The sequence below is a fragment of the Capra hircus genome, chromosome 19 (genome assembly GCF_001704415.2).
Source record: "Capra hircus breed San Clemente chromosome 19, ASM170441v1, whole genome shotgun sequence".
NCBI lineage: Eukaryota > Metazoa > Chordata > Mammalia > Artiodactyla > Bovidae > Capra > Capra hircus.
In genome coordinates, this window is record NC_030826.1 from 24,943,631 (window position 1) to 24,954,516 (window position 10,886).

The following is a 10,886-nucleotide window of genomic DNA, read 5'->3' on the forward strand; positions in this document are numbered from 1 at the left end:
TACTTAAAAAAAAAAAAATCCAGGTGGCACAGTGGTAAAGAATCCACCTTCCAATGTAGGGAATGTGGGTTTGATCTCTGGTTGGGGAACTAAGATCACACAGGCCACCGAGTAACTAAGCCTGTGCGCCACAACTGCTGAATCAGTGCCTCAACTCAAGAGCCCGTTAGCTGCAAACTACAGAGCTCGTGTACCACAACTAGAGAGAAGTCTGTGTGCCATAACAAAAGACCCCCATGCTGCAACTAAGACCCTATGCAGGCAAAAATAAATAAAGTTTTCTTTTAAAAATAATGAGGCTGATCAAAACACAGCAAGATGAATCTCAAAACAATTGTCTGAGTTGATTGTGCTGTTCTGCATGTGGCCCCTCACCTGCCTGTGCACCCCTAAAACTCCTCTTTAAAAGCTCTTGATCCCTGATCACCAATGGTGAGTTGGCTCTTTGGGACATGAGTCTACCTTCTTCTCAGAATTGCTGGCTTCCTCAAGAAAGCTATCTTTCCTTTTACCCAACACTTGTCTCTCAATATTGATTTCTTGAGCAACAAACAGTTGAACCTGAGTCTGATAACCAGATAGGGACCCTGCACCTCTTGCCAGTGCTGATTTTCTTCTGAATGTTCATGAAACAGGAACCATAGGCACCCAACAGCATTGCAGGGACATTCAGATCAGACAGTGATTGTGGAAATGCTGTGAAAATTGAAAAGCACTAGAAAGAATGAGCTTTAATAAAGACCTGAAAAGCTAAGCATAAATATGGATACAACATACAAAAGATGAGATAAAATCTGAAGTGAGACACTTGTCAAAAGTCCTGAGATTCTATTAATTTATGGCAGAAAGTGAAGGAGAACTAAAGAGACTCCTGATGAAAGTGAAAGAGAAGAGTGAAAAAGTTGGCTTAAAGCTCAACATTCAGAAAACTAAGATCATGGCATCTGGTCCCATCACTTCATGGCAAATAGATGGGGACACAGTGGAAACAGTGGCTGGCTGACTTTATTTTTCTGGGCTCAAAAAATCACTGCAGATGGTGGTTGCAGCCATGAAATTAAAAGACGCTTACTCCTTGGAAAGAAAGTTATGACCAACCTGCTAAGTCGCTTCAGTCGTGTCCGACTCTGTGCCACCCCACAGACGGCAGCCCACCAGGCTTCCCCGTCCCTGGGATTCTCTAGGCAAGAACACTGGAGTGGGTTGCCATTTCCTTCTCCAATGCAGGAAAGTGAAAAGTGAAAGTGAAGTCGCTCAGTCGTGGCCAACCCTCAGCGACCCCATGGACTGCAGCCTACCATGCTCCTCCGTCCATGGGATTTTCCAGGCAAGAGTACTGGAGTGGGTTGCCATTGCCTTCTCCAATGACCAACCTAGACAGCATATTAAAAAGCAGAGACATTACTTTGCCAACAAAGGTCCATCTAGTCAAGGCTATGGTTTTTCAGTGGTCATGTATGGATGTGAGAGGTGGACTATAAAGAAAACTGAGTGCTGAAGAATTGATGCTTTTGAACTGTGGTGTTGGAGAAGACTTTTGAGAGTCCTTTGGACTGCAAGGAGATCCAGCCAGTCCATTCTAAAGGAGATCCGTCCTGGGTGTTCATTGGAAGGACTGATGTTGAAACTGAAACTCCAATAGTCTGGCCACCTGATTTGAAGAACTGACTCATGTGAAAAGATCCTGATGCTGGGAAAGATTAAGGGCAGGAGGAGAAGGGGACGACAGAAGATGAGATGGTTAGATGGCATCACCAACTCAATGAACATGGGTTTGGGTGGACTCCGGGAGTTGGTGATGGACAGGGAGGCCGGGTGTGTTGCTGTTCATGGGGTTGCAAAGAGTGGGACATGACTGAACGACTGAACTGAACTGAACCGATTGGGGAAAAAACCCTAGGTAGAACTATATGCACAAAATCTCAAAAGATCAGAAGAAATCCATGTCAACAGCATGGGCTCAGGAGTTTATCCATACTCCCCGTTTAAAACACATCATGTTTCCCTGTGACTATAAAAATAGCACATGGTCTTTGTAGAAAATCTGAGAAATAGGGGACAGCATAAAAAGGAAAATAAAAATCACCCATAATCCCACCACTCAGAGATCACTATTAACATTTTGGTATATCTCTCCTATGCTTAAAAAAAACCTGTACTTGTATTTTATTGTGATTGGTATTAACACTAAACACAGTTTTGTGTCATGCCTTTTTCACTTAGCATTGTGTCAGGGACATTTCTCCAGGACATTACAGATGCTTTGGGTGAAGGTCATGGTCACTTCTGGTTCAGCCCCACATGAGAACCGAGCTTTCGTAGCAGGCTGAGCACCATGCTGTCTGGATGGGGAAAACAAAGGGGAACCAGAAAAGCAGATATGGGAGATCTGAGTCCATAACACCAACAGATTAGGAGCTGAGCTCCTGTGGGAAGGAGTTCTGGCTCTGAGCGGCTCTGTCTACACGTGGGAATCTCCCTGCTTCGCTGGAGGACCTGCTGGCTGATTTCATTCATCTGAGATCAGGCCTGGCCAGCTTCAGTGGCAGGAGGCTCTGACATGAAGGTCAGCCAGGATAGAAAGCGTTTCTGGGGGACCTCCCTGGTGGTCCAATGGTTAAGACTCTGCCTTCTAATGCAAGGAGTATGGGTTTGATGCCTGGTCAGAGAAATAAGATCTCACATGCTGCAGGGTGTGACCAAAGATTAAAAATAAATGAACAAATCTTGTTTAACAACAACAACAACAAAAGCCTTTCTGAGCTGACACTGATAGTCGATGGAAATCTTGGCTCTGTTTCTTCCCTGGCACCTTTTCGGGAGCAAGGTCAGCAAAAGCCAGGGTCCCTGAGTAAGAACCTGCTCTGAGTGGCTTTGGGCTTTCAGCTCCATGGCTGACTGAGACTCAAAAAGCAAAACCAAACCACAAAAAAGAGAAATCACCCCTGGATAGCTGGCAAAGATAGCACTTTAAAGTCACCTGGGGTCTTCGCATGACGTCCTAGGCATTGCTGGGGTGTCACGTTGGTGTGAAGCCAGCAAACAAGGAGGGAGAGGAGGAAAAGGGGTGGAGTAGGGGATGCCCCAAGTGTCATTCTATGAGGACCGGATTGTCAGGTTCAAAGTGCTCCTGGTTTTCTTTCTCTGGAGAGCGCTGGTTACATCATGGGGTAAGCGATGACAAAATAGTTAAGCTCTGAATCGATCAGCTTTCTGTACTTCCTGTAAATTTCCCGCAGTGTCCTGTCCTCTTCATTCGTCTCATATCTGTTTGTATAAATTCTCACCTGTGCCGACAGAGAAGCATATCTGCACACACGCACCCTGTGATCACATCACCCAGGCCCCAAAGACCATCCAAATGAGGAACCCATACAATTATTGGCAGAATCAGGAAAAGCCCAACCCCAACTATCAATGCTGAGGATGATTACTACTAATTATTAATCCTAAGCTCCAGATTCCCTTGGAAATGAGCAATTTCACAGAAGGGACAGACTTGTGAGACATCCAACCCCCATGCCCTGCCTCACCCCTGACCTTCATCCCAGGACTGGACACCTGCCCCCCAGAAGCCCCTGTGCCCCTGCCCTCGGTGGAACCCACCCCGGGGTGCTCTTACCTTGAGTGTGCGCAGGGCACACTGCCCTTCCTCCCGGCTCTTTAGGATCCTCTCCACAAACTTAACATCCAGGAAAGCCCAGATTTTGAAATAAAACAACTTCCTGCAGGATAAGATGAGGAGGTGCAGCTCTTCATCCAGAGACTCATGGTTGTTGTTGAATTCAAAAGTTAGTTTCTGGAAAAGCACCAATGGGGCAGACGATGTGAACAGAGATGCTGGGACTTAGCTGGATCATTTCACAGCACTTTCATGATCCAGCACTGGCCTGGTGGCCGTGGTAGTCCAAGTGTGTTATTTATTTATTGTCCATGCCATGCGGCACACGGGAGCCTAGTTTCCCTGATCAGGACCAGGGCTGGAACCCATGCTTCCTGCAGTGGAAGCGGAGTCTCAGCCACTGGCCCACTGGGGAAGTCCCCTCCAGTGCCTTACATAAGGGACACTGGACACGCAGTTGTCAGAGGAAGGGATTTGGGAATGCAAGTGATCTCATCCAAGTTTCCAAAACTTGGAGTTTTGAGGAAATGTACCTAGAATCTGGGGACCAAAGTGGTCTTCCTGGCCCTGCAGTGGACTGGCCAGGTGACTATGGGCAACACCAAAAGGTAGTATGATGTCTGCCTGCCCACTTCAGGGCTGTGTGAGCATAAATGACCTCTTCATACTTTGTCATCCCTCACTGTAAGTATTGGTGTTTCTTAATTTATAAGTTTATAAATAAGCTTATTAATTTATCATTTATTTGTTATATAATTATAAGTTTATTAAGTGGTATAAATTAATTAATTTACCTGACTGCACTGGGTCTTAGTTGTGGCATGCAAACCCTTAGTTGCATCATATGGGACCTAGTTCCCTGACCATGGATCGAAGCTGCGTTCTCTGCACTGGGATTGTGGAGGCTTAGCGACAGGACCACCAGGAAAGTCCCAGTGGTGGTATATATACCCCTGTATATCCATGCTCACAGCCTTGTGTGAGGTCCTTGTTATTCAGTCGCTCAGTTGTGTTTGACTCTTTGTGATCCCCTGGACTGTAGCCCTCCAGGCTCCTCTGTCCGTGGGATTCTCCAGACAAGAATACCAGAGTGGGTTGTCACGCCCTTCTGCAGGGGATCTTCCCAACCCAGGAATCGAACGTGCATCTCCTCCATTGGCAGTCATGGATTCTTTACCGCTGAGCCACTTGAGAAGACTGTGAGGTCCCTGCTAAGGGGACAAAATGATGCTGATTTTATAGATGGGGAGCTGCCAGATTAGAGAATAGCCCACGCCTCTGAGCTCCTCGGTATCTTGGGTCAAGTCTGTTTTTTTGTCTGGTTTGGAGTCTCACTGTGTCCTGTGTGCTGCTGTGTCAGGTGGATGAGTGGAAGGGGCTGCCGACCTTCTGGTCACCAGGGGAGGCACCTGCATGCTCGGACTTCAGAGTTCTGAGCCAGGGATATAGGCGCTTTCCCTGGTGGACAGTCACCCAAGAGTGGGTTTCATGTACCAGAAGCGAGCAGTAGCTTTTGTCCTCTGCTGTGGTCTTGGGGACCAGGAGAGGTGTAGTTTGGTGACCTTTCTCAGAATCTCAACTTAAGGCTTCCCTGGTGGCTCAGATGGTAAAGAAGCTGCTTGCATTGCAGGAGACCCGGGTTCGATCCCTGGGTGGGGAAGATCCCCCGGAGAAGGAAATGGCAACTCACTCTAGTATTCTTGCCCGGAGAATCCCATGGACAGAGGAGCGTGGGAGGCTACAGTCCACAGGGTCTTTCACCTTTTGAGAGCAGGCAGGAGGAACCAGAGGGGCGGCCACTCCTGCCAGGCCTCCTGGCCCTCGGGTCGTACCTACCTGCAGAGTGTGCCGAAAGGTGGGCAGGAGGTCCGTCAGGGTGGGTCTCATGGACCAGTCGGGGTCGCTGAAATAGCAGCTTCTCAGACTGATGCTCCTGATGGGGATCTCCTGCAAGAGGATCCGGGCCAAGTGCTCGTACTTCATGACCCGCTCAAAGAAGAAGTTGACCTTCAGGCTGGTGGCGTGCCTCGCCAGCTTGGCCCAAGACATGCCCCAGATGACCTGCCCATGGGGGTCGTGAATGTGGCACTTGATGTTCATGGTCCGGAGGGTGCCGGGGTTGTTGTCGCACAGGTTTTCCAGCAGCTCGTCAGAGATGCAGTTGTAGTTGAGGGTCAGGGACACCAGGCTGCGGAACGTGGCCATGGTCTTGTTGAACTGGGGACTGCTGTAGACGGCGAGGTGGTGGCTGAAGTAGTCCTCGATGTTGAGCTCCGTCACCGTGCTCCCGTTCCTTAAGTAGCTCAGGGCATTGAGGATGTGGCAGCCTTGTTCCGTGGTGAGCCTGGCCCCCTTTAGGCTGAGGTAGTTCAGGTGTTTGCCCATCTTCTTCAAGAAGAAGCTCAAGCTTTTCATGAATGAGCTCCTGATGCTGTTCCTCCAGACCAGGCGGTCCAACTCGAGATGCTGGATGGAGAAAGATTTCAGACGGTTGTTACTCTTGCCCAGACATGAGAGGAGGCCTCGCATGGTGACCTGGAACTTCTTGGTCAGGACAGCGTTGTAAGGATTCAGGAATTTGATCTCCAGGTGCTCCAGGTAACGACCAAATTTCTTAACATACCAAAGGGCTGACTCGAATTCGGATGCATGTACCCTGGAAGGTCTCCCACTGAACGTGATGGTCCTGTATCGCCAGAGGTCAGCTGAATACATCGTCTGGTTCCACTTTCTGCAGACAAGGGCCGCTCTGGACCTGTCCCTGTCTCCCAGCCACCAGAAGACACGACGCAGGCACACATCGGGCAGGGTGGCCCAGCAGCTCTGGTCTTGAGGCTGGATCAGTTGGTCTTCTTCGTCCATCGGGGAATCAGGATGTCCACTGCAGCTGCGTGGTGGGCAGGGCTTCCAAAAATGAGGAAAGAAAAGCAATCACTTGTTTTCTGTGGGGAGTAAAAAGGAAGACCATTACCTGCCAAACACATATTAAACCTAATGCAATGAACTTGCTCTGCGGCCTCATGTGTCAGTACTGGGCTGGTGCGTGGGGGACAAAGATAAATAAACTGTACAGTGTACACCCACAAGGATTCACAGCCCAGCAGGGGTCTAGTGGGGACACAGACCAGGACTCAGTTACAACACTGTGGGAGACGAGAAAAGGCTCAGGTATATTCGTGGTGCCTCTGCCTCTGCTCAGTCGTGTCCGACTCTTTGCGATGCCATGGACTGTAGCCCACCAGGCTCCTCTGTCCATGGGATTCTCCAGGCAAGAAAACTGGGGTGGATCGCCACTTCCTCCTCCAGGGGATCTTCCTGACCCAGGAATCGAATCTGCACCTCTTGCATCTCCTGCATTGGCAGAAGGATTCTTCACCCACTGAGCCACCTGGGAAGCCCATTCACGGGGCAGGGTAGCACAAACAAAGCATGATTAATTCTTTCTGGGTGAGAAGTAGTAGAGAGGGCCGCTTGGAGGAGGTGGCATCTGAGCTGAGGTTTGCAGGGTGGATATGTGTGTGCAAAGCAGATAGGTTGGTGGTGGAGGATCTGGTATACTCCAAAAAGAGGGAACAAGATGGGCGAAGCCACAGGATGCGAGCATATGTGATGTGTTCATATTCAGGAAAATAACAGTTGTTTGAAGCTTAATTTGTGACAGGCAAGGAGTGATGAACCTGGATCTGGGGCAGTGGGAGGTGCAGGCTCAAGGGCATCATTCTAGATGTTCTGAATGATGTGATAAAGACTGTGTCCTAGAGGAATTCTGACATCTTCTCTGGATGAATCACTGTGTTGAGTGACACTGCTGATGGCTGTGTCTCTATTCAGGGCTTCCCAGGTGATGCCAGTGGTAAAGAACTCTCCTGCCATTGCAGGGACATAAGAGACATGGGTTCGATCCCTGGGTCAGGAAGATCCCCTGGAGGAAAGCATGGCAACCCACTCCAGTACTCTTGCCTGGAGAATCCCATGGACAGAGGAGCCTGGCAGGCTACTGTCCATGGGGTCGCAAAGAGTCGGACACGACTGAAGCAACTAGTCGTGCACACATATGTCTCTATTCAAAAGGCACAGCCACAGAACAAAGGTGGAGAACCTCGCTGACATCAGGGCAGGTCTAAGGATCGCATGCCCAGAAGTGCTGTGGGCAGTCTTGAGGTAAAGAAAGAATACTCTGGGGGAGTGGAGGAAGGATGTTCTAGAGCGGAGTCCAGGCTTGAAGCCTGGGACTAGGGCAGCATGATAGTGGGAATCGGGGTGAATTGTCAGTTTTTTAGTGGACATGATTTGGCAACTGGTGAACAGAGAAATGGGAAGACTGGAAGGTCTCTGACTTGATTGAATTGCAGGTGGTACCCCCGTCAAGCTAGGGAGCCCCAGGGAAGAACTGGGCCAAGGCCCTACCAGATACACTGAGCCCTCGGTCAGGCTTTTCAGTCACGTGCTGTAATCTTCATGGCTTTGCTTTCAAAGTTTCCCCTGCCTGAAAACTACCCTCCTTTTCTCTGCTTCTCCCCAACTCTCCGTTTTTAAGGTTTAAGCCCCATGGCTCCACAAAGCTTCTATTGACTTTTTTATTCCTTGTGGCTCATAAAAACTCAGAGCTGGAAGAGGCCTGAGAATTGAATTTTTTTTTTTTTTTAACAGATGGAAACTAGGAACAGAGAGGTGAAGGGGCCTGCCTGTGGTCACAGGCAAGTTAGTAATAGGCCCCAGGCTAGACCTGGGCTTTCTTACTTTCTCTTGTACTTTTTTCCTGCCTCTACTTTTCAGGCCTTGGATGCAGAGGGACAAGTTAATCATAATTTTCAGTTCAGGACAGACATTTGTCTGTGCAAGAACTCTCTTTGATTTTATGACTCTGTGTGACCCCCATGGACTATAGCCCGCCAAGCTCCTCTGTCCATGGGATTCTCCAGGCAAGAATGCTGGAGTGAGTAGCCATTCCCTTCTCCAGGGGATCTTCCTCACCTAGGGATCGAACCTGCATCTCCTGCATTGCAGGCAGATTCTTTACTGTCTGCACCACGAGGAAGGCCCGTTTATTCCCTTTTAACTCAGTGTCCCACTTCACCGTTCCCCACCAGAGGCAGCCATTCCAGTGTATCTGATGTGCTTCGTTTCGTTTGTGCGTGTGCTTGCCAAATGCGTGTTCCATGTCTGTAAGCACCACTCACGTTGCCCTGTGTACGTCTCACACTGCGCCTGTCACCTGAGTAGACCCAGTGGTTGATCGTCTCCTATTCATTCTCGCAGGAGGGGCCCCCGGGCCTCTTCCAGCTCTCCCCAACACCACAGTGGTGAAGAGCATCCTCAAATGAGATCCTGTAGGTTTCCTCCATGCCTTTATCCTCACTACCCCATCATCACGTACTGAACAATTTGGCCCCTTCCTCCAGCTGGCCCTCCCATCTCCCACCCAGATAGGCCTCTGCATGGAAACTGGTAGCAGCCTATCCCCACCCAGGATACAGGGCTCTGGTGGGTTCAGCCCGCCCCCTTCTTTTTCCCCTTTCAGTGTCAAAGCCTTTCTTTTCTATGAAGCCCACACACTCTTTGGAATGAGGAACAGCCTCATTCTTCTTTTGAGGAAGTATTTTAACTAATGAAGAAAAAAGAGTGTGTCTTTCTTCACCTATAAACTGTCTGGTGCTAGGGAACCCCACAGCACTTAGCATAGAGCAAGGAACCTATAACCCAGGGATCGAACCTAGGTTTCCTGCATCGCAGGCAGATTCTTTACCATCTGAGCCATCAGGGAAGCCCAAGAATACTGGAGTGGGTAGCCTACCCCTTCTCCAGTGGATCTTCCCAACCCAGGAATCGGACTGGGGTCTCCTGTATTGGAGATAATTCTTTATCAGCTGAGCCACCAGGGAAGCCCTAAGAGGTGAACAAGAATAGCTGCTGCTGCTGCTAAGTCACTTCAGTCGTGTCCAACTCTGTGCGACCCCATAGACGGCAGCCCACCAGGCTCCCCCGTCCCTGGGATTCTCCAGGCAAGAACACTGGAGTGGGTTGCCATTTCCTTCTCCAATGCATGAAAGTGAATGGGGTCAGAATAGTTATCAGACACTTTAAACCATAGGGTGGGCCTGGAAGAACTTTGGTGAGTTGGGAATGATGTTGCAAGCCTTCCAAAAGTCATGTCATTACCTGGAACCTATGCTACCCCTCAAGAGGCAGTGTAGATTAGTGGGTTAAATTCTGGTTGTTACCTGCACTATGTAACTTTGTGTGTGTGTTCTCTGTTGAGTCCAGACTCTCTGTGGCGCCATGGACTGTAGCCCATCAGGCTTCTCTGTCCATGGGATATTCCAGGCAAGAATACTGGAGTGGGTTGCCATTTCCTGCCTAGGGATCTTCCCCGCTGAGGGATCGAATCTGTGTCTTTTGTGTCTCCTGTACGGGCAGGTGGATTCTTTACTACTAGCATCACCTGGGAATCCCCTCCACATCTGTTGATATGGATAACAGTTCCTTTCTCCCAGTGTTGGGGGGATTAAATGGACTGAGATGGAAAACACTAGAACAGTGGCTGGCATATAGTAAATGTTACTCAAGTGTTTGCTGCCGTCAGAAAGTTGGTGCCAACGTGCTTCTAAATAACATCCCTATAAGGAAGATATTTAGGAATGGGGAAACAGGTGTTGGAAGGTTAGGAAAATGAGATGGGTAAGTGGGGAGCAGGATTCGAACCCAGACGCGGGAGCGTAGGCTGGGTTCACAACGTCACACAGCTGCCAAGCCTGGGAGGACACTTGGGTGTTCCATCACCCGGGGTGCGGAGAGGGCCCAGGAGCCTCCCGGGGGCGGCGGGTGAGGAGGGGCGCCCACCCCGTCGCGCGCGTTACCGTTCGCGGGCCCCGCTTCTCCGGCTGCAGGGTCCGCGAGCGCCAGGCCTGCTCCGCCCGCGCCGCCTCCGCTCCGACACCAACTCCGCCGCCCGCGGCCGGGCCGAAGCTAGAGGCCCAGAGGCCTGCCGCCTCTGTGACGCGCCGCCGCCTGCGGGGGTCTGCTCATGCCCACGGCCGCGGGGCCCAAACCCGGGGTGATTGCGCAGGTCGAGGGGCCAGACTAGGTGCCCCCACCCCGTAGACGGCCCTACAGCCCCTGACCCCTGCCCGGCCCCTCTGCACGCCGGTAAGTGGTTCTGCCCAGGACTTGGGTTGTGCAGGCCCGATCGTTCGCCAGCTTTCCTGTCCGGATCCAGCCCCGATTCCTGTCCATTGTCGGGGACCCTCTCTGGGAAGCCCAAGCC

The 10,886-nt window shown here is 50.4% G+C and overlaps 1 protein-coding gene across 1 annotated transcript; it reads right to left on the minus strand.

Moving 5' to 3' along the window:
- On the minus strand, positions 3,159-10,566 carry FBXO39 (F-box protein 39). The gene is made up of 4 exons (XM_018064067.1): positions 10,528-10,566; positions 5,459-6,564; positions 3,623-3,799; positions 3,159-3,287 (listed from the first exon to the last, which is right to left on the minus strand). The coding sequence occupies exons 2-4, from the start codon at positions 6,482-6,484 to the stop codon at positions 3,159-3,161; spliced, it is 1,332 nt and encodes a 443-aa protein (XP_017919556.1). The 5' UTR covers positions 6,485-6,564; positions 10,528-10,566.

Excerpts from the sequence above, each read along its gene's own strand:
- FBXO39 (XM_018064067.1), bottom strand. The coding sequence starts at position 6,484 with ATGGACGAAGAAGACCAACTGATCCAGCCTCAAGACCAGAGCTGCTGG. Across the intron at positions 3,800-5,458 it reads CCTTTCGGCACACTCTGCAG|AAACTAACTTTTGAATTCAA; the intron begins GTAGGTACGACC and ends GTGCTTTTCCAG. Across the intron at positions 3,288-3,622 it reads GTGCCCTGCGCACACTCAAG|GTGAGAATTTATACAAACAG; the intron begins GTAAGAGCACCC and ends CTGTCGGCACAG.